The following is a 26093-nucleotide window of genomic DNA, read 5'->3' on the forward strand; positions in this document are numbered from 1 at the left end:
GATGGGGAGCGAGTGCCCAGCGCCGGCTAGCACGACCGCCGCCCACACCGCGCCCGGCCTGTGAAGCCCAGGTAAGCGCCGAGAGGCGGCGCGTTCTGGGGTAATTGTAATGGGGGGGGGGGGATTTCTGAGCTGATCCCAAGGTGCAGGCAAAGGAATGAAATCAGTGCCTCTAAGAACTGAACGTTGCATCTTAACGTGGGAAAGTTAGGATGCCCGACTGAGGGGGTTGGACCGCGCGCAAGCTGCAGCTCCACAAACTCCTGGAGCCTCCGCCAAGGCTCCTGTATATCCATCCCTCTTGGGGAGTCCTCCGGTCGGCGATGGGGACAGTTTCGGGAGGGTTCAGCTGTTCTAGTGCCACCTGTCATCCTGGTCCCTCGCATGCGTGTTCAATTTTCCCTCGCTTGCGTCTCTCTGGGGCCCAGCCTGCTTTCCCCGCCTCCTTCCCTCCCAACTCCGGGCTGCAGTTAGCAGTGGTGCCCTGGCACTGCCGTTGGGCTTGGGCAGCTCGACCCACTCTAGTCTAAAACCTTTTAATCCCTTCTCACATGCTGGTTTACTCCTCCCCTTGGGAGCTGAGATCCTAGCCCCCAGCAGTTGTCCTGGCACTCTTTGGAGATGCCAAGAAACTAGAGGCCATGAAGAGGCAGAGTCAGGAAGCCCAGGTGTAGGAGAGACACCAGCCAGCAGCCCTGGCTAGCTGCCCTGCCCAGCGACTCACGAGTCTGCCAGGCCTGAACATCCCCGTCTTGCAAGCCTGGTGGGGCCTGGAGATGGGAGTGGGCAAGCAGCACTCCCAAAAACACAGCCTGAAGTTTAGAAAGGGACCTTTGGGTCCCAAGCCCCACTTTTACATATGGGTACACTGAGGCCCAGAGGAGAGAATGATCCTGCTGAGCATCCGAATAGCAGGTGATAGAGTCAGGGCCAGGATCCTGCCTCCTTGTCCTCCCACCTGAGTGTCTTCTACTGAATTAATCTTCTGCACTCTTGCTCCCTGTTCGTTTCTAAGACTTGTAACCAGAGCCCTAGCTCCATAAAGGCAGAACCTTTCACCCTAGGACTGACAACCTCCTATTGAATTTTGACCTCTCAAATTCAGATAGGGGCCAGAAGTTAGGAAAAGGTATCAAACTCCTGCCATGAAGCAGAATTCTTTTGGCCGCATGTGGAAGGCTGTTCTGTGCCCTACTGTGGCCTGGCACTTGCTTTACTGGTTTGAGCCTCTTTGGTATTCCCAGGGTGGTGCCTGTGGTTAAGGTACGTGGGGCATGTGCCAAAAGTTCATGCCTTCTCCTTATGCTGCAGGATCCCCCCTGGGAGAGCCCCATGAGGGCAGGAGAGTGATGGAGAGTATGCCCAGCTTCCTGAAGGACACCCCAGCCTGGGAGAAGATAGCCCCCGAGAACGGCATTGTGGGACAGGAGCCCGGTACCCCACCACAGGATGGCTTGCGCCATGGGGCACTGTGCCTAGGAGAACCTGCTCCCTTTTGGAGGGGCGTCCTGAGCACTCCGGACTCCTGGCTCCCTCCTGGCTTCCCCCAAGGCCCCAAGGACACACTCTCGCTGGTGGAGGGTGAGGGTCCTCGGAATGGGGAAAGGAAGTCCAGCTGGCTGGGCAGCAAGGAAGGACTGCGCTGGAAGGAAGCAATGCTGGCCCATCCACTGGCCTTCTGTGGGCCAGCATGCCCACCTCGCTATGGCCCCCTGATACCTGAGCATAGTGGTGGTCATGCCAAGAGTGACCCTGTGGCCTTCCGGCCCTTGCACTGCCCTTTCCTGCTGGAGACCAAGATTCTAGAGCGAGCTCCTTTCTGGGTTCCCACCTGCTTGCCACCCTACCTAATGTCTAGTCTGCCCCCAGAGCGTCCATATGACTGGCCTTTGGCCCCAACTCCCTGGGCATACCCCGGGGGCCAGCCAAAAGTGCCCTCTGCCTTCAGCTTAGGCAGCAAGGTGAGTGGTGGAATAGAATGGTGCATAGGGTTCAGTTGTCCCTAACCCTGAGAACAACCCAAACACTGGGTAGCTCTATCTCCCTGGCCCTTCCCTTCCCTTCCCTGCCCTGCCCTTGGGCCTCCGCAGCCGTTGACTCATCCATAGTTCACTCAGGATCAGTCAGGCCTTCCTTAGAAACTCTGCCCATGGAATGTGTGGCCTTATCGTGGGGACAGAAAGTGTGGGTGAAATGTGCAGGCTTCATAGCCTGTTTCTGGGGCTCCTTCTGACAAGACACCCCCCATGCCTAGAACACGGTTTTGTGTGTGTGTGTGTGTGTGTGTGTGTGTTTAATGTTTAGAGATCAAAGATGGGCATCATAATGCATGCCTATAATTTTAGTACTCAGGAGGCTGAGGCAGAAGGCTTGTGAGCTCCATGCTAGTCTGGACTACATAGAAAGATCCTCTCTTCAGAACCAAGACAAACAAAAGGGCATGAGGATCAAAACACAGAATTTTCTAGTAGGCCCTGATGTCCTTTGGCTGTGCCAAGCATTAGCCTCTGGAAAGCCTGGGAGAAGATCAGGGTGTATATAGGGGAGGGGGAAAGGGTAGCAGGGGAGCCACTTGGGAAGGTACCACTTACCTGACAATCTGTGAGTTCACCAATGACTCCTTATAGCTCCATTTTATTTTTAATAACTTCTGTTGTTAGTCCTGTTTGTTTTTTTTAAATGCTGGGAACCTACATTGGCACTAGCTTAATCCTTTCTCCTCTTTTAGGGCTTTTACCACAAGGATCCGAACATTCTCAGGCCATCAAAGGAGCCCTCGGCAGCACCAGAGTCTGGGTTGTTGGGCTTAGCCCCTGGTGGGCATCTCCAGCGAGCCTGTGAGGCAGAAGTCCCCTCACTTCACCAGAGGGATGGGGAGACAGGAGCTGGCAGGCAGCAGAATCTTTGCCCACTTTTCTTGGGGTACCCAGACACTGTTCCTCGGACCCCATGGCCCTCTTGTCCCCCAGACCTAGTTCACACTCTTGGCAACATTTGGGCTGGCCCAGGAAGTAATAGCCTTGGGTACCAGCTGGGACCACCAGTCACGCCAAGGTGCCCATCTCCTGGGCCTTCCACCCCTCCTGGGGGCTGTTGCTCATCCCATCTACCTGCCAGAGAGGGGGATCTTGGCCCTTGTAGGAAATGCCTGGACAGCCCAGAGGGAGGCAGCAATGGGCCAGGTGAATCGAGTGAAGAAAGGAACAAGGCTGGCTCCAGGGCCTGTCCACCAAGCCATCACACCAAGCTGAAGAAGACCTGGCTCACACGTCACTCAGAGCAGTTTGAGTGCCCAGGTGGCTGTCCTGGGAAGGAAGAGAGCCCAGCTGCTGGGATCCGAGCGCTCAAGAGGGCAGGCAGTCCAGAGGTCCAGGGAGCAGCCAGGGGCCCAGCTCCCAAACGCCCATCCTACCCTTTCCCAGGCACTGGGAGGCAAAGGGCCAGGGCTTGGCAGGAGGTACCAGACACATCCACAGGCAGCAAGGTGGCGGAGGCAGAGCAACAAGAGGAGCAGAAAGGTAAGGGGGTGACGGGCTGGAGGTTCCCTGTGAAGAAGCGGCAACAGGGCCAGCCTTTACAAGGGACTGAAGTCCATAGGCCTTTGTGATAGATCGTGCTAAGATGGTGGGTCTCCTTCCTGAATCACTACAGTGCTCTGGCTCCTAGTGTTGTCCACCACAGCCTCCTTGACAGTAGCTTCCATCCCTGCCTCTCGGTGAGTTGTCGGCAACGCAATGGCGTGGTCCATGGTAGAAACACAGCTGCCTCCTGACATGCTGATCAGTAACTTGTGACCTGAAGAAAGCTACTGCACCTCTGAGGACCTTAGTTCTCTCATCTATGAAAATGGTCCCTCCCTTATGAAGGCAACAGGAAGGCTTAAACGGCTCATCAGGGCACTGAAGGACTCGTGGCACTTAGGAAATGCCATGGTTATTTGCACCACAAATCCTAGTTTAGGCATTGCCTCTCCTGAAGAACCACTGTCAGCCTCTTTTGGCCAGCTGGATCACGAAGACTCAATTTGGACTTTCGGCATGACAGCCTTATGGGTACACCATGGACTCTTCTGCTACACTGTGTCCTTTACAGAGGGTTCCAGCAATCCTGGAGCCAGACTGGTTTCTGCAGGATCACCTCACTCTCAGCCTCTTGGACCACTGGGCCCACAGAGGACTGTCTCTGTGACTTGGCTCCTAAAGCCCTTGCACCTGGCATGGGTCTGTCTGCACCTTTGCATGCCTCGGTCTGGGCTGGGAAGCTGTTGGCCCCTCTGCTGTCTTGGGTTACAGCACCTGTGTTCTGTGTTGAAACTCTGGCCTTCTCACTTTCCAGCGCCCTCCGTCCACCCATCCGTCCACGCTGGAATCATCTCCTTATGGTGTCACATAGCCACTGAGCCGTTAGCCAAACCTATGAGAAGTCTATACTGGCTGGATTCTACCACGTGTGCAAGGACCATTGCTCAGGCTTCCCAAAGCCCTGGGCTGAACATGCTAAACCACCCCCCTCAGCCTCCATTCCTTCCAGGAATATCTCCAGCTACTGCTCAGCCTCCTGTGTGAAATTTATACCTGCCTGGTCCTCTTCCGGGTTCTGAATTAATCCTTACAAGCCTGGGGACCAGGGCCTGAATTCGCTGCAAGCGGACAGAGTAGTTGCTAATTCAGGGCTTTGGCTAGCATAAGCCCTAGAAACTAAATTCCCTAAGCAGCTGTATTGTCTCCTCAGGACCCCAAGAAGGCAGGACTAGCCTCCAGGAATCCAGGCTTGTGGATACATCTTGCCAGGCTCACTTAGCGGGTATCACTCAGTGCCAAAGCTGTGCCCATGCAGCAGCTGGAGACATAGGAGTCCTGACCAGCCAGCAATCACATAGGTGAGTGCTGCCCCTGACAGTCAGAGTCAGCAACAGCCCCAACCCCTCTGATGGGCTCCCTCCTCAAACCCTTGTGTCTCATCTCCTCTCCAGGTTGCCCGTAGAACGGAAGCCGTTGGAGGAGGAGGATTCCTCTGCCAGCTATGAGGACGGAGGAGGGTCTGGTCCGGAAGCTCCCCTCAACAAGGGCCTGGCCAAGCACCTACTGAGTGGTTTGGGTGACCGGCTCTGCCGCCTGCTGCGGAGGGAGCGGGAGGCCCTTGCCTGGGCACAGCGTGAAGGTAAGCGGAGCTTCTGCATGTCTCTCCCAACCCACTTCTACCAGTGCTTCGGGGTCCCCAGGCCTGTTCAAGAGCGTTCCGCTCCCATCTATCCCCAACATGGACTCTTAATCAACCCTGAGGTTTTTGACCCCTGGGTGGGGGGGTCCTCCTGGGAAGTCTAAAAATTTAGACCAGTCCAGTTCTCTGGGCTTATGGTGGAAAGATAGCCAGTACAAGTGTCTCAATAGCCTGGGAGGTGAGAGGGCTCCAGAGAGGTGAAGGGCAAGGAGTGGTGAGGTCGTGGGCCTCAAAAGTCGACGGGATTCAGGCTGAGGGTAAAGAATCCCATTCAGCTGGGCCCTCAGGTCCAGGCCACCCCTCTGCAGCTCTTTTCTACCAAGTGTGGGCTTTGTAAAGCACGGCCCTGGACTCACACATTTTACTCCTTGCACTGGGATCACCGGAGTGAGAGGGCAGCCCCTACTTTGTTCAGTCATGAACCAGCTCCTGTAGGATCCTGCCACTCCCAGCCTGGATTCCTGACACACATACCACCCATCTTTCCCTTCCCGGATCGTAAAACTTGTCTGTCCTCCCCCCCCCCCCCCCCCCGGGGCAGCCTTGCCACTAGCTGTTTCTTCAGTTTGGAATGGCCTGATCATCCCTTTGTACCTGATGGATAAGAACTTACTCATCCTCTGAGGCCATCTGTGAAGTTTCCCAGCCACGTCACCCTCATCTTTCCATGCCCTTTTCAGCCAGGAGCCCTGTAGTCATCCCTGTGGCTGTGGGTTGTCTCCCCGAGTGGGATATGAACTCTGGGAGGGCAAGACCTACTCCCGAGAGACTGTTGAGACACCTGTGTCCACCTGAGACCTGATCAGGTGTCTCAAAAGTGTGCTCAGTGGGGCTCTTTCTACCTACCAACCATGGTTTAGTCTGAACCTTGGCTCTTAAAAAAAAAAAAAAAGAACAGAGAAGAAAAATCCAGCCAGGCATGGTGGTGCACGCCTGTAATGCCAGCACTCTGGGAGGCAGAGAGACAGGGGAATATCTGTGAGTTTGAGGCCAGCCTGGTCTATGGTGTGAGTCCAGGACAGCCAAGGCTACGCAGAGAAACCCTGTCTCGAAAAACTAAAAACTGAAAATTAAAAAATAAATTAAAACAAAACAAAACAAAACACCTCCATTTCTTCGGATAAGGGCGGGAGTAGCCTCTTACAGTTTCCTCTTCTAATCTACTAAGTCCCCTGGACTTAGAGGGAAGGCCACCTGAGTAGCTGCTCTGCCTTTCCATTTCTGGTAGCAGCAGGGCTTGTGGGGTGGGGAGGTGGATGGAAAAATGTGCTGGAAGTGGTGTGGATTAGTAATACAGGCACACTGGGGAAATCCCTGGGGCAAGGCTGGGGGTGGGGCCGGCCTAGGGAGCTGAGGCCACTGCTGCCCTAGAAGTGCATGCTAGACAGGATGGCTACTGCCAGACAAGTCTGTTGAGTAAAGTACGAGGAATGACCAAGGAGCACAGCTCCCTTCTTCCAGTGGCTCCAGGTAGAGATTGCTCCCTGCCTTGCCCATGCTGCTTCCTATATGTCGGTGGTTAAAAACCTTCCTAATGCTGTGACTCCAATACAGTTCCTCATGTTACGGTGACCCCTGACCATAGAATTATTTTTGTTGCTGCTTCGTAACTGTAGGTTTTTTTTTTGGGGGGGTTTGATGTTTGGTTGGTTGGTTGGTTGGTTTTGGTTTTTCAAGACAGGGTTTCTGTGTGTAACAGCTCTGCTATCCCAGAACTCTTTGTAAACCAGGCCAGTCTAGAACTCATAGAGATCTGCCTGCCTCTGCCTTGGCCATGCCATAACTGTATTTTGTTACTGTTGTGAATCGTAATGCAAATATATGATATGCAGGATATCTGATATGTGACTCCTGTGGAAGGGTCATTTAACCTCCCGGAGGGCTTATGACCCACAGGTTGAGAACCGCTGCTTTATGTGGTCTCCCCCAAGGGGGCTGCGTACTTCAGTCCCCTGACCCTGTTCTGTTCTGTGGTCTACAGGCCAGGGGCCAGCCATGACAGAGGACAGCCCAGGCATTCCCCACTGCTGCAGCCGTTGTCACCATGGACTCTTCAACACCCACTGGAGATGCTCTCACTGCAGTCACCGGCTATGCGTAGCCTGTGGTCGCATAGCTGGAGCTGGGAAGAGCAGGGAGAAGGCAGGTGAGGAAAACCAGATTTGCCTTTTTTTAGATTTGTATAATTTTATATGTATGTTTGCATGTGTGTATGTGTGCCTGCTGCTTGTGGAGGTCAGAAGGGTAGGAGTGGGGGTGTCAAAAACCATGAAACCGGAGTTATAGACAGTTGTGATCCGCCATGTGGAGGTTAGGAACTAACCTTGTGTCCTCTGCAAGAGGAGCAAGTGCTCTTAACTGCTGAGCCATCTCTTCAGCTCCCTTCTTTCCTGCTCTTGTAAGAAGTCAAATACCTGGGCACTTGGGAATATGAGTTTAGTCAATAAGGTGCTGGCCAAGCAGGCATGAGGACCTAAGTTCAGATCCCTAGCGCATACATAAAAGCTGGGCATGGCAGCCCTCTTGGGGATCAGAGACCTGCAGATTCCTGGAGCTTGTTGAACAGCTAGCCCAGCTGAATTAATGAAGTCCAGGTTCATTAAGAGATCTAGCCTCAAAAGATAAGTGGGAGGCATACACACAGGCCTGGGCATCCATGCACACACAGAATTCAGGCACCTTCTCTGTCCTTCTCACTTGGATCAGCTTTCACATCAACGATGGGCATAACTTTCTCCAGTATCCAGTGACCTGTCCAAGGTCCCAAAGCAAGTCAGTGTTGTCGCCAGGACATGAGACTCAAGTCCTCTGATTCAGTCGGAGCCTCTTCAAGGTTTTCAGCTTTCACTCCCTTGGCTCAACTCAGACATGGCTAAAAAAAAAAATTCTAGTATCAGATACATTCTTCCTTATGTGACCACCCTGGAATCCTCAATGAAAAGAAGTATTTATTGATTGATTGATTGATTGACTGATTGATCGATTTATTTATTTATTTACTTACTTATTTATTTATTTATTTATTTATTTATTTATTGGCATGTGCATGTATGTGGGGGGCATACACATATGCATGCATGCATCACAGCACATGTATGATGGTCGAAAGACATCTTTGGGGAATCAGTTTTCTCCTTCTACCATGTGGGTCTCAGGTCCTTGGGCTTGGTAGTGGCAGGTTGCCTCTACCTGCTGAGCCATGTCACAGCCCCCCACCCCCACCCCGACCTTAGGGTCTTGCAAAGCAGTGCAGCCTATGAAAAGCTCTCCATTCCAAAAAGCAAAGACTTCTACGGTGTTGTGTACATCCAAGCTTCTCAGCAAGCGCTTGCTTCGAGCGCTTGGTGAACTCCTGATTTAAATATCACGTATTTGGCCTTCTTCCTCGACTTTAACCTGTGGTTACCTTGCTTTCTGGACCTACAGCTCCTCTCTTCCTACCCCATAGGCTCCCGGGAGCAGCACACGGAGGAGTGTGCCCAGGAGGCTGGGCATGCTGCCTGTTCCCTGATTCTGACCCAGTTTGTCTCCAGCCAGGGTGAGCCATTGTGGAGGGGTGGGGCATGCAGTGGGTGGGGCCCGAGGGAGACAGTCATACTGTCTCGTTGTTCCTGACCCTGGTGACATGGCCTTCTGGTTGGTGAGGCCAGATTGCTCCATCTCCATCCTTCTTCTACACACCCAGCACTGGCAGAACTGAGCACTGTGATGCACCAAGTCTGGGCCAAGTTTGACATTCGGGGGCACTGTTTCTGCCAAGCTGATGCCCGTGTGTGGGCCCCTGGGGACGGGGGTCAGCAGGTAAGAACGCCGGCATGTGTTGAGTGAAAAGCACCCGCTGGTGGGCTCCTGCATTGAGCAGTGTGCATATATATGACTGACCCCCACGGGGGAGGGGAAGTTGGCCTTTCTCTGTGAGTGGGGATGAAGAGTGTCGTAGAGGCTGGTGGAACAAGCCATTTCCCATCTTCCCAGGAGGCAGGATCCTGACACTGACTTTAACATGTGCCTTTGCCCGCCATCCCCTACCACACGCCCCCTCTCCCTGCCTCACTTAGTCTTTTAGGTCAGCCCTTACTATTGCCACCCCAGCCATGGGGTACCGGTACTTTCTGGTTCAGTATCTGCCACCTTCTCAGTAGCCCTGGCACCTCAACACATGGCAGGAACTCGACCTGTGCTGTGAAAAAGGGGTTTTATGAATTTGTAAGTCTGTGCTAAAAGGTATTTACTTAAGAAAGAGTTAATGGTGGCCGTTTACATTTTTAACATTTGCTCATTTGTTATTTATTTTTATGGAGGGAGGAGCATGCCACATGCCATGCCACATATGTGGAGGTCACAGGACAAGTTGCGAGAATTGCTTCTTTTCTTTCCAGTGTGTGGGTTCCTGGGATTGAACTCAAGTTCCCAGGCATGCCAGGTGCGCTTAGCTGGTGAGCCATCTTGCTGAACCTATTAAGAGTATTTTTATGAGCTGGGCATGATGGCACATGTCTTGGGAGGTAGAGGCAAGAGAAATGGGAGCTTGAGACTAGCCTAGTCAACACAGGAAGATTGTCTCATAAAAACCAAGCACTGAGATGTAGCTCAGTGCCAGAGTGCTTTGCTCCCCCCAACCCCCTCCTTCCCTTTATCCCTCATCCCCCATCCTCCACCACCCGGGCATGGTTAAAGCCCTGGGTTCCATCCTCCCCATGGAAAAACAAAAGGTACATTTTATTGTCGTGTGAAGTCTGTTTAAAGATAAGACCTTTCAAGTTGGGCATGGTGGCGCAAGCCTTTGATCCCAGCACTCTGGGAGGCAGAGGCAGGCAGATCAGTGTGTGGTTGAGGCCTGCCTAGTCTACAAAAAGTGAGTCCAGGAGAGCCAAGGCTACACAGAGAAACCCTGTATTGAAAAAGCGAAGGGGGGCGGGGCGAGAAGATAAGGTCTTGCTAATAGCCCAGGCTACCTGAAAGTTGCAGTCCATCTGCCTTGACCTCCAGAGTGTGAGGATTACAGCTGGCTGAAAAGTACATTTTATATATCAGACACTGCCACATATCCATTGTATAAAATTAAGAAAATGTAGACAAGTAAAGTAAGAAAATAATGACCTCTTACATTGCTGTTAACATTCTGACTTTCCCCATTTATTTGTCTACGTATATATTTGTGCCTGTTTTAATAACACTGGTTAGATCATGCCCGGTGGAGAAGTACATGAGCAGTTTTGTTTCCTGTATTCATTCTTTATACTGTAACATTTCACTCACTTTCTCTCTCTCTCTCTCTCTCTTTTGTTGGTTTTTTGAACATTTCACTCTCTTGCAAACAACTTTAGGGCTTGTAAGAACACATTGTTGGAGCTAGAGAGATGGCTCTGTTGGTTAAGAGCACTAGTTGTCCTTCCAATAGGACCCAGGTTCAATTCCCAGCACCCACATGACAGCTCACAACTGTCTGTGACTCCGGTTCCAGGGCATCTAACACTCTCGCACAGACTTACATGCAGGCAAAACACCACTGCACATAAAATAAAAATAAAAACGAAAGGGAACACATTGTTTACTCTTGAACATTGAGTTCAGTTCTGTCATTTTTAAAACCTCTGCTTGGATTTGGGGGGTGGTGATGGATGGGTTTAGCAGAAGGAACCAACGGAGAAAACTCCCCCAGCTCCACAACCTACCTGCAATGGAGATTCCAATAGGACCAAGGACATCAAAGAAGGTGAGTGTTTGGCTCCCACCCTCCTTGGATTGGGCGTGTGGGAGCACAGTGGGGGAATCAAAGTCTCCAGGAGAAACTTAGCATAACTTTGGCAATCAGATCCCCCCCCCGCAACACATAGAACACAAATCGCCACCCCTCACCTCAGGACAGGTACCCTGACTACTCCCACCAGACTCTCCTATTACTTATTCATTCATTCATTCATTCATTCATTCATTCATTCATTCATTCACTCACTCACTCATTTATTGCATGTGTGTGAAGACATCAGGGAACCTCCTCTATCACTTCCTTCCTTAGTCCCTTGAGACAGGGTCTCTCTCTAAACCCGAAGCTAGGATGGCGGCCAGCACACCTCAGCCAACAATGCTCCCATCTCCATGCCACGCCCTCCCCAACCCAGGAGATGAGGTGCCAGGCATGATGATGATTTTGTGTGTGTGTGTGTGGGGGGGGGTATTGGAGATTTGAATGTAGATTTTCATGTGTACACAGGCATGCTGTGTATGCTTACCTGCCGAGTTGTCTCTCAGCACAAGACTCCCATTTGAAGCCACTTCAGTGGCTCTTCAGCTTCCCTCAAGAAGGCATTGACAGGATAACACCCAGACAGGGCAGAGTAAAGATGAGGTGCTGTTGAGGACAGAACAGGCTTGGCCAAGAGATGGGAGGACCTCTTTTGGAGATAAAGACTAAAGGCCAAGCAGAAAGTCGCTCACCATTTTCTTCTTTAACAGAGACCCCAGACTCCACTGAGACTACAGCGGAGGACCGTGCTGGCCGATCACCCCTTCCTTGCCCTTCTCTCTGTGAGCTGCTAGCCTCTACAGCTGTCAAACTCTGCCTGGGGCATGAGCGGATTCACATGGCCTTTGCCCCCGTCACCCCAGCTCTGCCTAGTGTGAGCAAGGGTTCAGAGGGAGGGTCAAGAGCCTGAGGACCAGAGGCTGGGGTATCCATCCCTATGTGGCTGAATGAGTCCTGAGCCTTCTTGCCCCTCCATCCTTGCCTCCCCACAGGATGACCGTATCACCAACATCCTGGATAGCATTATTGCGCAGGTAGTAGAACGGAAGATCCAGGAGAAAGCCCTGGGGCCAGGCCTTCGATCAGGGCCAGGCTTACGCAAGGGCCTGAGCCTGCCCCTGTCACCAGTACGAACCCGGCTTTCCCCTCCTGGGGCTTTGCTGTGGCTACAGGAGCCCAGGCCTAAGCATGGCTTTCACCTCTTCCAGGAACACTGGCGGCAGGGCCAGGTAAGCTGGCCCGTTCCTCCGTTCCCATGCTATGGCCTCCCCTGCTTCACAGGGTCCTGGTCCCCAGGCTCGGGAAACAGCCAAGGCTGATCTCTCCCCAACCCCTCCTCCACATCTTTTGGAGCTGTCACAACATGCCTCAGTCTGGCTGCTATGTGCTCCCCACGCCATTCTTGTTGTGTGTGTGTTTGTTTTCTTTTTCTTCCCTGCAGCCTGTATTAGTGTCAGGCATCCAGAAGACATTGAGAGTTAGCCTGTGGGGAATGGACGCTCTTGGGACACTTGGTGGCCAGGTGCAGACACTGACTGCCCTCGGGCCTCCCCAGCCCACAAGCCTGGACAGCACTGCATTCTGGGAGGGATTCTCTCACCCTGAGAGTAAGCATTCCTGACACTGGGTAGAGGGAGCTGGGAGCCTGACCTGAGGCATCACGTATCAAGAGAACCCTAGAGTAGCTCTGGAGGCAGCTAGCTGGGTACAAGGTAGCAACTGAACTTAGGTTTGGCTCCCACTGGGACAGGAAGGAGTCTCTGGGCCAAGAGGCAACACCTTGGGTCAATGACATCTATCTCTTCTCGTAGCACGTCCAAAGATAGATGAGGGCTCTGTCCTCCTGCTACACCGTACCCTGGGGGATAAGGACACTAGCAGGTATGTACAGTACCAAAGGCCAGCCCTATCTCCCAGCTGCTAGTAGTCCGCGCCTCTCTACCCATCACCCCTAATGTCCAGGCCCTCTAAAGGGGCTTAGAACGGAAGTCTAGCTAGAGCAGGGGTCGGAGGGTCACCCTTAGGGGAAGTGACAGAAGTTCCTGGGGGGATGGATTTTGCCTTCTGGATGTTATTATAGCAGTGGGAAGTTCTGACAGATCTCAGGGGTCCGAGCTGGACTTGATGTACATGATTCCCCCTTTCATCCACCATCCCTAGGGTGGAGAACCTTGCCTCCAGCCTTCCACTCCCAGAATACTGTGCCCACCAAGGGAAACTCAACCTGGCTTCCTACCTCCCCCTGGGCCTCACCCTGCATGCCCTGGAGCCCCAGCTCTGGGCGGCTTACGGTGAGTGCCCTTCCACCTCTGGCCACACCCTGCCTCTGCCTTACCTATCACCTTAGGGCACGTGTACATCTCTACCAAGGTTTGGGGCCTGAGAATATGTCTCTTACTTAATTCCCAACTGTCCTCACTCTACATCCACGCAGGTGTGAACCCACACCGTGGACACCTGGGGACCAAGAACTTATGTGTAGAGGTGTCTGACTTGATCAGTATCCTGGTGCATGCCGAGGCACAGCTGCCTTCCTGGTACCGAGCACAGAAAGGTAAGCCCTTGGCTGGAGATGCCTGCAAGTCAAGCTGTCAGGGATGATGTCTGCCTCCGCCCACCCTGGGCTCACTTGAGCCATCTTTCTCCTGCAGATTTCCTCTCAGGCCTGGATGGAGAAGGGCTTTGGTCTCCGGGTAGTCAGGCCAGCACTGTGTGGCACGTGTTCCGGGCCCAAGACGCCCAGCGCATCCGTCGCTTTCTCCAGATGGTGAGGAGGGAGGAGGGAGTCTAGAGCCCACCCCTTGTCCCTGGCCATCTCTGTGTGTGCTCCCATCTCCTGGGGTCTCGCTATCCACCCTTGCCCTGAAGGTGAGCTAGCCAGACTCAGGTAGAGAGGAGCAGAGAGCTCAGATTAGAAGTCTGATCCTCTGGTGGGGCTCGGAGAAGGAGAAGGTCAGAATCTAGTGAGAGGAGGCAATAACTGTAAAATGGGCTTTGTGTTAAGGGCCTTGGCACACTGTCTTAGTCAGTGGTGCCCTTCTCCTCTTCCTCACTCCTGAGCTAGGCAGGGACAGCTACTTTCCCATTTTATGGATGGGAAAATGGAAGCTTAGGGAGCCCTGGGAACTGAGTTTACACGTATGCCAACTCTAAGTTACTATGCTGTATTCCTCCTGGGAACAGGAAGTCTCCCCCACCTGGGCTCCAGAACTGAGAGACGGGGAAACAGCCTCTCCGTTTTTTTACAGTTCATGTTCTGAGGAGAAACCTCTAGGGGAGGCACTTGCTATGAAGGGGGCTGAGGGAGGGAGACAGGGGCATATACCTACCAGGCTAGGTAGCTAGTGGAAGAGGTCGGGAGAGAAGAAGGCAGAAAACTCCAGAACGACAGGGGAGATGGGAGGCTAGGGTTCGTAAAGATTACAGCAGGGTATAATAGTACTGTGACAGAGGATCATGAGCTTACGGCCAGCCCAAGCTACATAATGAGGCCTGGTCTCAGAAATAAATAAATGAGCCAGTTATGGTGGTATGTCCCTATAATTCCAGCAGCTGAGAGGTAGAAACAGGAGGATCATAAATTTAGGTCATCCTTGTCAGACAAGGTTAGTTTGAGGCTAGCCTGGGCTACATGAGAACCCTGTCTGAAACATCCCCTGGCTACCACCACCAAGAATAATACTACAAAGTAAAATAAAGAAATGGTTAAGGTGGGCCTGGTGGCTGCAAAGTCCAGATGAGTCCCAATTGTCCTAGAGAAAAGACTATGTACTTCGTAGCCACGTACGTGATAGACAGGCGTGGTGTCGCACTCCCGTGATCCCAGCACTCAGGGAGACCGAGGCAAGCGGATCTCTGTGAGTTCGAGGCCAGTCTGGACTACAAAGGGAGTCCAGGACAGCCAAGGCTACAGATGTAAACCCTGTCTAGGGGTGAGAGAGGACTATGTGACAACCTTGCTAAGATACGCACAAACATGCAAGTCTCGATATGGTGTCGTCCACCTCGCACTGCGCCCAGGCACACACATCTGCAGTTACATACCCAGATGCTGTGACATGCGTCTGGAGCTGACAAGGGTACCACCATCAACAGATGGCCTTGTCTGCTCTGGGTGTGGTTGGTTGCTGGCAATCCCATCTGGCCCAGTGGGGTGACTCATGGGGAGGTCTGAGGGGCGCTTTCTCCCTGGGTGGCCTGTTACTGCTGTAGCCCCAGGATGGGCTTGAATCTTTGGAACCAAGGAAACCTGGCATCCTCCTGGGACTCCTCTAGTGGATGCAGTTCACAAGCCTCCCAAGCCCAGCCAACCCCTGCCAGCGCCCTCTCAATCTAGGGACAATGGCTGAGGTCCTAGCTGAAGGGGGTGGGTTTAGCTGGTGGCCAGTCAGAGCATGGTGCTGGCGCTCACCTATTCAGGTGTGCCCTAGCCACTGGCCTTCACCTATCCCCCCCCCTCCCCGCCTGTCATTGACTCTACGCCTGTGCTGGTGACAGTCTCCATAGCTGGGCCTGCTGCAGGGGCCTCAGCCTGTCTACCCGATGTGAGTCAGAGCTTCTGTGTGGCCCCGCCTTGACTGGATCAAGGATCATCTCCCCTGCGCCCCCCCCACAAGGGGGAAAGCTACCAGTTTCTCCCCAGTTTAGCTTACAATGCAGGCTGTTTACAAAAACGTAAGAACTCCTTGTGAAAACAGTTATGAATGGGGCTTGTGCAGGACATCTTTCTGGGTTTTGGAGAAAGGGACGCTGAGAGAACAAGAGGTCAGGCTAGGGTCACGGAGGCTGTGAAAGGCACATCCCAGGAAAAGCAGTTTCAGATCCCTCCTCCCCAGCTTGAGCAGCCTTTAATCTCAGCTCCTTCCAGCCCAACCTGGACCTACCCCCATCCTTTACTCCCAACCCCTCTCTCCTACCTCTTCCCTTTCCCGTCTGCCCTTCAAGACTGCTTCGGCACCCTGATGCTCGAGGTTCTCCAAAGAGACCACACCGCTTCCTCTCTGAATCCCATGGGCATTCATTTCCCTTCTGTTCTTTAAGGTGTGCCCAGCTGGAGCAGGAACCTTGGAGCCTGGTGCCCCGGGCAGCTGCTACTTGGATGCAGGATTGCGACGTCGTCTAAGAGAGGAGTGGGGTGTGAGCTGCTGGACCCTGCTACAGGCTCCTGGAGAGGCAGTGCTGGTGCCTGCAGGGGCACCCCATCAGGTGCTTCCTTGGTGGGTGGGGCGTAGCAGAAGATCAGCCTGTCAGAAGTAGCAAGAACACCATATCAGAGTCACCGTGATAACACCAGCATTCTTTACCTGACAGAAAGCTAGGCAGGGCAGGAAGCCATGGAGATGGCAAGGCTGAGGGTCTTGAAGTCTTCAGAGCTATGTGAGGCTAGTCTTGGCCAACTCACTCAGCACGCCAGCATCCCTCAGGTCTTGTTTTGGCCACACCCTCTGGGATACCTGGTACAGTCACCAGGGCTACTGCTTTCTGAAAGTTGGAAGGGGAAGTGAACTTGTCAGCTTATTGGACTTACTGGGGCCGGGGGATCGGGGGGAGTATGGCTTGAGCCTCAACTCATCCTCTTGCCCTTGTCCCCCCTCTTCCCCTTCCCCCCATGGCACAGGTGCAGGGCCTGGTGAGCACAATCAGCGTCACTCAGCACTTTCTATCTCCTGAGACCTCTGCCCTCTCTGCTCAGCTGTGCCACCAGGGAGCCAGCCTGCCCCCTGACCACCGTATGCTTTATGCCCAGGTGAGTATGACACCTGATCAGCTCAGTTTGCTACTGCCCTAGTCTGCTCGGGGCACAGCCACAGCAGGCAGGACAGATCTGTTTAGGCAGAGTGGGCTGCTAGCCTGTCAGGGCCCTGTAAAGGTGTCCTTGAGGAGAGTGGGGAGTGAGGGTGGGGCTGGATCGTGATTGAAAACTGTGTTGTTTTCCTTTTTCCTAGATGGACCGGGCTGTGTTCCAAGCAGTGAAGGTGGCTGTGGGAACATTACAGGAAGCTAAATAGGGGGTCTTGGTGCCTAGAGGGGCAGTGGGCAGGAGCTCTGTCTGCACTTAATCTCAACAGGGAATGGTACTGGGGAACTCAGAGGGCGTGGTTCGTTCTACAGCTATCACTTTGGGCATAAGCAGGGAACCCTGTTCCTTGCCCTGGCCCTGGCCCTAAAGGGAACAACTATAGTGCCACTAAAGCTTACACCTGCTCCGCCATGGCTTCCCTCTCCATGGTATCAGGTTCATACCAGGGGTGAATGACTCCTTCCAACCCCCCTGCACTCCACTCCAGGGCATGAACCCCCTTCCTTGGGGAAGCTTGGGAATTGTTTTGGCTTAAGCAACACTCCCTTCTGCTGCCTCGTCCTGTGTTGTCCCTGGGTCCCCAGCTCTGCTACAGCTCACTACGATCCACACGAAGCCCTTCTGACTGTAGGTCTGCCGCACTGGGGGCCACAGAACTCTTCCCTTAGAAGAGCTGTGGAGTTGGGGAGGCGATCACCTCAGTGAGTGCCCCACACTGGCTGGAGGGAATGACATGGCCCTGTGTCTACCTCTCTCCTTCCCAGTCTCGATTCAAAGATTCAAATTGGTTGTTTGGTGACCGCTGCCAGCAGAGTCGGCCTTCCTCTGCTGGCCATGTGGCTGGGGAAGGAAGGCAAACACAGAAATCTGCTCCAGAGCCCGGGTCGGTGGACAGGATGAGCAGGGACTGGGGGCCTGGTGACAGAGACCTCAAATACCACTGCCAGATCTTTGGGAGGCCTGAACCCCTGGAGCTTTCTGGGGACTGAAGATACTCCTGACTGACATCTGGAAAGGCCAAGTTCTAGGGTGCCGCACTGAAAAGGCCTCCCCGGGTGGCATCAGCCTGTGGAGATTATAGAACCCCGTGCCTCTGTTCCCACCTATCCTGTGTGTTCTGACCTGGACGGACATCCAGGACAGCACTGCTCAACCCTCTTGGTGTCCAGGTCCCTGGGACAGAGCCTCACTGCCTCAGACAGCTGACCTTACCCCCAGGCCCTTCTGATAACGCTTTGCTTTCCTACCTCTTCCCCTGTGTATCTCAACCGCACAAATGCGCCAGCTCTTGTTATACTTAACAGTTCCTGCTGTGGTTTGGGGATTTTTTTTTTAATTAAATAAAAGTTTTTATTATAAATAGAACATCTGTTCAGAGTCTTCTAAGTAGAAGACTGCAAAGGCACCCGTGATCCCCTCTACCCAACCCAAGTGTTGCTAGATTGTGTTTCCTTCAGTGAATCTGGATTGTTTTCTTTTAAGACTGTGTTACAGCTAGGTGTGATGGAATACACCTGTAATAGCAGTGCCAGGTGAGATAGAGAGGCAAGAGAATCACAAGTTCAAGGCTAGCCTTGGCTGCATTGTGATTTTTGACACCAAGTTGGACTTCATGAGACCCCATCTTGAATAGAAAAGTTAGGCTTTTTCATTGAAGAGTTTAGTCATTCCCCCCCCCCTTTTTTTTCCTTTAGGATTAAAAATGGGGGGGGGCGATCTAAAGAACAGCCATAATTTACTGTGTTCTCTTTATTTCACTTAAACTGTCTCATTTAATCCCTGACACTCCTTTGAGGTACAGACGATCTATTTCCATTTTTACAGAAGAAATGGGCAGTTTGGGGCGAAGCAAGTCACCCAAGTTTGTGTGGCCATGTTAGTGGCGGGATGGGATTTGAACCAAGTTTGCTGACTCAAGACACCTCGTTTACATTCTAGTTTTAGTGTTTCATGGAGTTTAAAGACAAGCTTCTCTGTTTCTCCATCCTCCTCCTAAGAGATGACTCTGGCACTGAATGATATGTTCTCAGTCCTTTGCCTTCTATAGCCTTGTCCTGACATCACCCTGAACCAATACAGGACACTTCCGGGGACAGATGGAACACTGAACCTTGTTTATTTTGGTAGGATGGCAAGGGAAACTGGGGACTCGGTGCTCCCTGAACACCCCTCTCCCACATCACAGCTCCCTTGGGGGTGGATTTGTCTGGCCCTTAAAAACAGCAGCTGGACCAGTGTTCACTTGTTCTAGGGTTAGACCAAGAATAGAGCTAACCCGAACAGTACCTGACCCTGAGACACAGGCCGGGGCCCTTGGTTGGCACTGTTCCCAGCAGAGGCCCTTGGGGATCAATGGCTCCTTGTCAATCTTTGGCTCTAGTACATCTGTCTGACTCACATTGACACCAGCTAAAGAGTTGGAAGTGAGCTCAGGGGTGCATCTCCATCCATTGGCTGCTTTTTCCCTTTCCTAGTAAAAGTCTCCTACATAATTGTAATTATGTACATTTACAATTAAGTTACAAATATATATATACATGTATAGCACACAGCATAAGTTACAAATATATATATATATATATATATATATATATATATACATACATACATATGGCAGCACATAACTTTAATCTCAGCACTTGGGAGGTAGAAGCAGATCTCTTTAAGATCGAGGCCAGCCAGGGTTACATAGTGAGATCCTGTCTCTAAAAAACAAAACAAATATAGCACATAGAGCTTTCAGCTACCCTTGACCTAGCCCAGTGGGAATATCTTACACAAAATGGTGCTTTCATCACTACCAGTACCTTAATGTTACTGTACTCCTACCCAGGAAGCCACAGCTTCATTGGAATTTCACCTGCATTCCCACTGATACCCTCCTTGTGTCCCAGGGCCTAGAAATGCCTGTGTTGGGTCTACATTGTGTCTGTGACTCCCCCGAAGTCATTCAAGGAGCTAGAAGCACCAAGCCCCATCCTCCCAGTGCCTTTCTTATCCATCTCTTCTTTGGCAGGAGGCAGCATTTGCTACATGGTAAAGGACTCTAGCATCCCAGACATCCTTGCCTCATCCTGCCTGCCCAGCCTTGTCCCCATGTCCCTGGCTCTGCCAACACAGATCTCCCTGCTCACACATGTGCACAAACACACCCTAAGGTGGCCTGCTCCCACCGGTTCTGGGAGAGGCCATGCTTGTCCATGGCTGCCCACTCCAGGAGTTTTCTCTGCCTCAGAGGATGGAAGACACACTTCGAGGGGTCTGCCTCTGCCTTCCCCCCTGTCTCATGGTCCCCTCTCTGTCCAGGACTCACATGTCCCTGACCACTGCTCTTTTCCCCAGGGCCTCGAGAAATCCAACCTTTTCTGTTGCCTCCCAAAGCATTCTGGGAAGGACTATACCCCCTTCCAATGCCTTCTGTGGGTCCCATTCACAGTGTATAAAGGGCTTTTGGTGTTCTATTGCTTCGGTGTGGCTTATGACAACGCAATCAGGCCCTCCACATCAGAGGAGTGTTTTCCCATCCCCCACGATAATGGGGGAATGGAACTGCGGTTGTGGCAGCCTTTGCTCTTCCAGGCAGTTAGGCTGTCTGCTGTTTATCTTAGGACGTCTCTGCAGCTCTCCCAGCCTGCCCAGACATGACCTCACCTTCTCCCAAATCGTCCCTGGGAGGCAAAACGGAGTCTCTGACCAGTGCTGCCTCCACTTCACAGATGGGACAACTGAGGCACCGAGCGAGGAGAGATCTAAACAAAGAGGGAGGGGGAGAGGAGAGGAGAATAAGAGGAGGGGAAGGGGAAGGGAGGAGGGGAGAAGGGGGGAGAGAGTAAGGAAGAGGAAGGAAGGGGAGGAAAGGATTTTTTTTTTTTAAAGATTTAATGGATACGAGTACTCTAGTCTTTATGCACACCAGAATAGGGCATCAGATCCCATTACAGATGGTTGTGAGCCATCATATGGTTGCTAGGAATTGAACTCAGGACCTCTGGAGAGCAACCAGTGTTCTTAACCACTGAGCCATCTCTCCAGCCAGTGAGGAAAGGATTTTAACAAGTGGATCTGCACCCTGGGACCTGATCTTGCCTTTCTGCCAATGACTTCAGTTATTCAGAGGTGGAAGGTCTACAGTATCCTCAAGCCAGAGATGTTCAAGTGTCTCAAAATACTGTGGGCCACTTGGTAGGTAGGTCCCACCTCACATTGAGGGTGTCTCCAGGGAGTTTGCAATCAGCCAGCAGCAGCAGGGAGAAAGACTAGGAGACCAGTCCCGTGGGGCTGAGATCCAAAGAGCACAGAGGGTTTGTTTGTTTGTTTGTTTGTTTGTTAGTTTTGTGGTGCCGAATATTGAACCCAGGGCCTTGTGCATGGTAGGCAAAGACTCTACTGCTGAGCTACACTCCCCAGTTTTTTCGGGGGGGGGGGGGGGGGGGGGGGAGGGAAGATGTTCTATGAGCTGACCTTTGTGTAGCCACAAAGGCAGACGCTTTGAGATCCTACCTGGAGAATAGGTGGGCTGCCTGTGACCATGCTCAGATAGTCCACAGCTCCTCCCCAGGCCATCTTGGCTTCTCAACAACCACGGAGAAGGAGGGCTGTTACAGACCTACTGCCCAGATGAGGACATTGAGGCCACCCAGGGCACAGAGCAAGCCAGCCAGCAGTGGCTGGATGTCTGGCTGAAACTCCAGAGCTTTGTCAGCACCACCAAGCCACTGTCCCCCAAAGAAGGTACACAGAGCCAGCAGGAGGGAGGAGGAGGAAGGAGGAGGCTATGATGGGGTGAGGAGCCCAGACTTGGCCTGCTTTGTGGATTCCTCCCAGCTGGCCCTGCCTTCCTGTCCTGAGCGGAGGTTAAAGACGCTCAGAGGAGGAAAGGTCAGGCTGGGAGAGAAGCAGGAGCTGGCCAAAACAACCCACACCCTGTTCCCCATGGCCAGGCCCTGCACGCTGGCTAGGAGGGCACCACTTCTTAGGATGCAGTCTGCTGCACAAGCTACATGAGAAATGCATCCAGCACGGGAAATCTGATGAAGGCTGCATTGCTGATTCTGAACTCTTTTTTTCATCCCCCGGTCGCTTCCTCTCATCCCCAACCTTGTCCCACCTGGACCATACCAGGCCGGTCCCATCCCTCCTCTGAGCTCTGTCAATCACTTTTTTTTTTTCCCCCCAAAGCGATCCTTTAGCCTATGACCCGCCTATGACTTTTAAATTGCCTGTGTCCCTCGATCTATACAGATCGGAATCTACCACGCAACTTTATGTACCCCGACCACATGACGTTCGGAACATTTTAACGAAGTCATATAAAGTTATTAGGGGCCTATTCGTCTTGAGCGCTTCTCCGGCTTGTTTATGAGAAAAGCTGGACAGTGGGAGCAAACGGCGGAGCCGAGGCCTCCGTAATGTCATCAGAGGAGTGACGCCATCGACCCTGGTAGCGGTGTTGTTCAGCACCCTTCAGGCAGGATGACATCACCGTCGGAACCCGCGCGGACAAGTGCGTAGTGGGTGAATAAGCTAAGAGCCGGGCAGAGTGCGGAGTGAGCCGCCAGCGACTAAAACCGGGTAGAGGCGGGGACAGAGGGAGGATCCCCGGAGCCCCGCCCACTCGGTCACCGCCGGGAGCTGGCCAATCCGGGCAGGCCGCGGTGATGCGCAGCCTATCAGCGGTCAGATCTCCCCCGGAGGTTCCGCGTTAGCTTTGGCCCTCAAGGCAGGGGAGGGGGCGAGGGTGCAGCGGCCCCACCGCGGCTCAGGTCCCCGCCGTCTGCCTTCGGGGGGGAGGGGGCGTGGGGGAGGGGAGCCTGGCGTGTCCCCCGGCTGGCCACCTCCCCGGAGACCTTATGGCCATGGAAGGTCTGGCGGCGGCGCTGGCCACCGTGCTTGGGGGGAAGGGGTTGCTGGTGCAGAGCTGTGACTCGGAGCCGGCTGGCAAGCCGCTGTCGCCCGTGCGGCTACGGAAGAATGTCTGCTACGTGGTGCTGGCCGTGTTCCTCAACGAGCAGGTGAGCGTCCGGCCAGCCGGCCTTCCGGCTGGTCTCGGGACCGCGCCGCCAGCCCCAGTGGGAACAGGCAAGCCAACGGCCGCTACCTGTCCGTGGCGCTTCCCATGTGTTGCAAAGCACTCACACCAGCAGCTATGCTGAGAACGTCCTTATAGAGTCTGTAATACTGAGGGAGAGGCCTAGGCCCCGGGGCGGTTTGTCTCACCCACTAGACCTCGCCCCTACCGGGAGAGGCCTGTAGTACGTATGTCTCCTTCCTTACCAGGGGCAGTCTGGCACAGTGCCTGGCGCGCAGGGCCGTTTCCTAGACCCTCCGCGCCCCATGGGTAGTGATGGGGAGATTACATGACACACAGGCCTTCTGAGAGTTCTTCTGAGTGATTGTCTCCGTACAAGTTCATCATAATAACATCCTGGCCAAGTAGGGTTAGGTTGGTGTAGAGGTGGAGCCGAGAGTCAAAGCTTCAGACCCTAGATTGGGGACCTGACACAAGCCGGTTTAAAAGACCCATGGGAACAACAGCAACGCAGTGGCATAGATGAGTCAGAATAGGAGTGGTGGCAACCTTCAGGATGGGGCCTCCGTGGAGCAACGCCCAAAGACCTCAGCCCCTTCCTACCACAGAAATCCCTCTGCATCCAAAGTTGAGTTAGAGCAAAGAGGTGGCAGCCACGCCAGGGCCTGGCTCCTGAGGTTCCAGCATCCTGGAGGTGTCTTGTCTACCAAGAAGCCACCATCCAGGTAGGCCCCGGACTGGCTGGATAGGAGTGAAGATGGTCTTGCTTCCCTCTCAGGATGAGGTGTTGATGATCCAGGAGGCCAAAAGAGAGTGTCGGGGGGCATGGTACCTCCCGGCAGGGAGGATGGAGCCAGGGGAGACCATCGTGGAGGCCATGCAGCGGGAGGTGAAGGAGGAGGCTGGGCTGCTCTGTGAACCCGTCACACTCCTGTCTGTGGAGGAGAGGGGCACCGCCTGGATCCGCTTTGTATTCCTTGCTCGACCCACAGGTACAACCCACCTGGTGGCGTTCTGGCACCTTTCCCACGGTTTGTTCTCCTTGGTGGACCACACTGTGGCTCCTGCAAAGTGCCATTGACCTGTTACATGCTAAGAGCTTGGGGGTCTCCCCATGGGGTGATTGGGTGGCCATTTACTCTCTCAGACTCAACATTTCTCATACTGGCCCTCTCCCCGCCCCTGCCCCCGCACCTCCCCTAGGAGGAGTTCTGAAGACTTCCAAGGACGCTGATGCTGAGTCCCTACAGGCTGGCTGGTACCCACGGGTCTCCCTGCCCACTCCGCTTAGAGCCCATGATGTTCTGCAGCTGGTAGAGCTGGGTGCCAAATTCTGCCAACAAGCCATGCACCCTCTCATTCTGCCTCAAGAGTTTCCTTGCAGTGTGGTCTGCCAGCGGCTGGTGACCACCTTCACAACGGTGCAGTCGGTGTGGGTGTTGGTGGGCGCTGTGGGAACACCTCACCTGCCCATTACTGCCTGTGGCTTTACCCCTATGGAGCAAAGGGGTGGTATCAAGGTGGCCATCTTGAGGCTGCTACAGGAATGTCTGACTCTGCACAGCTTGGCAGTGGAGACCAAAGGGTTGCTTGGACTGCAACATCTAGGGAGAGACCACGTGGATGGTATCTGCCTGAATGTGCTGGTGACGGTGGCCTTTCGGAACCCAGAAATCCAAGATGAACCCCCAAAGATTCGGGGTGAGAACTACTTTTGGTGGAAGGTATTGGAGGAAGATTTACAAAAACAGCTTCTGAACAGAGTCCAGGCATCTTCTGTCATCCCCCTGAACAGATAGAGGTGCCAGCGTTGACCCATAGCTGAGTCGGAACCTCCCTCTGTGGCAGGGAGGAGGATAGCAACCAGAGATCTCATTGCACTGTGTACAGGTTCAGGGACCCCACATGGAGCTCTAAGGGAGGGTGCCTTGAATTCAGTGTCCAAAGGCTGGATTGTTCTGAGGGCACACAGTGCTTCTCTTAAAATGATGAGGAGCTTTATGAACCCTAAATGGCACCATTTTCTTTCTTCATCTGCTTTGGAAAAGGCCTCCTGTCAATCCTTCCAAGGCCTTAGGAATGTAGGGGGGATGGGACATGGGGGACACATCCCTCAGGGCAGAGCCCTCATTACTGAGTAAAAAGGTGTTGCTCAACTTGCCTTCTTGCCTAAATGTCTGTGTGGGGAGGGTATGGGGCTGTCCCACCCACAGCCCACCCACAGCCACCCAGGTCTTTCCTCACGGCGGCGTACACACTGATGTTCTGCAGGAGTGTAGGCCTCCTGGGGTAGACAGCCCTGCTCACTGAAGCCTCAAAACCCACCCAGGCTCTCCTTAGCTTTTCTGTCCTGCTGGGGTGGGTGTGGGGCTCTGAAGTGACCACACCTCTAATAAAAAAAAACACAGCTCAGACCTGTCCAGGTGTTGAGCAGTTTGGTCTGCTGAAATTTCGAACAAGAGCTGAGAATGACACCTCAGCCTCTCTGCCCAAGTTTCTTTCTCAGTGAACTTCCTGGGCTCTGACTCGTATCCTTGTGCTCCCTGGCTTTTTAGTTTTTGGTCAAGTCCTCTCCTCAGTTCACAAAGCCCAGGCTGGCCCTGAACTCTTATAATGTAGCTGGTGATGACTTTGAGTTTCTGCTCACCCTGCTTCTGCAGAACTCAAGTATTTTTATCAGCTGAGTTATCACTCCCAGGCCATAACAGGATTTTGTTTTCTTGAGACAGACTCCGCCCGCTTCGACCTGGCGGACCTCACTCAATTTTGTGGTGATCTTCCTGCCTCTGATTCTTGAGTCCTGGGAAGACAGATGTGCTCCAGCATGCCAACACCAGGCTGCTGCTGCTGCTTATTACAACTATTATTATTTAACGGACGCTTTGGGGCTGCAGAGGGGGCTCCGCTCAGCAGTTAAGAGCACGTGCTTCTCTTGCAGAGGACCTGAGTTTGGTTTCCAGGACCCACACCAAGTGGCCCCACCTGTAACTCCAGCTCCAGGCAACCCAACACCCTCTCTGGCCTCAGTGGCTACTGCACTTAAATGCACATCCCACACACAGACATGCATAGTTAAAAATAAAAATGTAAATAAGAGCCAGAAGCAGTGGGGCAAAGGCTTCATGTGTTGCTAATCGCCACATGTAGGGAAAGGATTTCTGCTTCTGAGCAGGGAAACACGCACCCTAGCATTGCTTTTCACAGAGAAGGATGCTATTTAGCCTGAGTAGCCAGGAGAAAAGTTTGCCGATCCTTTCCCTAGTGGCCCTGGCCTCTTTTGGTAACCATCTTGTCTGGAC

General features: G+C 53.2%; 2 protein-coding genes across 3 annotated transcripts; both read left to right on the forward strand.

Moving 5' to 3' along the window:
• The first annotated feature begins 9 nt into the window (after positions 1–9).
• Positions 10–18112, forward strand: Hr (HR lysine demethylase and nuclear receptor corepressor). Of its 2 annotated transcripts, none has more exons than XM_055609917.1 (19): positions 10–71; positions 1312–1961; positions 2729–3518; positions 4732–4879; positions 4973–5160; positions 7202–7366; positions 8669–8758; positions 8906–9021; positions 10852–10936; positions 11677–11840; positions 11959–12195; positions 12408–12573; positions 12778–12847; positions 13127–13257; positions 13401–13520; positions 13618–13733; positions 16007–16171; positions 16584–16712; positions 16912–18112. In XM_055609917.1, exons 2-19 carry the CDS (start codon positions 1350–1352, stop codon positions 16972–16974), a joined length of 3555 nt encoding a protein of 1184 aa, XP_055465892.1. In that variant the 5' UTR covers positions 10–71; positions 1312–1349; the 3' UTR covers positions 16975–18112. The 2 variants fall into 2 exon arrangements, with proteins under 2 accessions (XP_055465892.1, XP_055465893.1); XM_055609918.1 differs by having other exon boundaries at positions 10855–10936.
• Positions 18113–22544: 4432 nt separating this feature from the next.
• Positions 22545–24954, forward strand: Nudt18 (nudix hydrolase 18). The gene is made up of 3 exons (XM_055609720.1): positions 22545–22777; positions 23573–23786; positions 23998–24954. The coding sequence occupies exons 1-3, from the start codon at positions 22616–22618 to the stop codon at positions 24591–24593; spliced, it is 972 nt and encodes a 323-aa protein (XP_055465695.1). The 5' UTR covers positions 22545–22615; the 3' UTR covers positions 24594–24954.
• Positions 24955–26093: the final 1139 nt, after the last annotated feature.

The sequence above is a fragment of the Psammomys obesus genome, unplaced genomic scaffold (genome assembly GCF_907164565.1).
Source record: "Psammomys obesus unplaced genomic scaffold, mPsaObe1.curated_primary_1811, whole genome shotgun sequence".
NCBI lineage: Eukaryota > Metazoa > Chordata > Mammalia > Rodentia > Muridae > Psammomys > Psammomys obesus.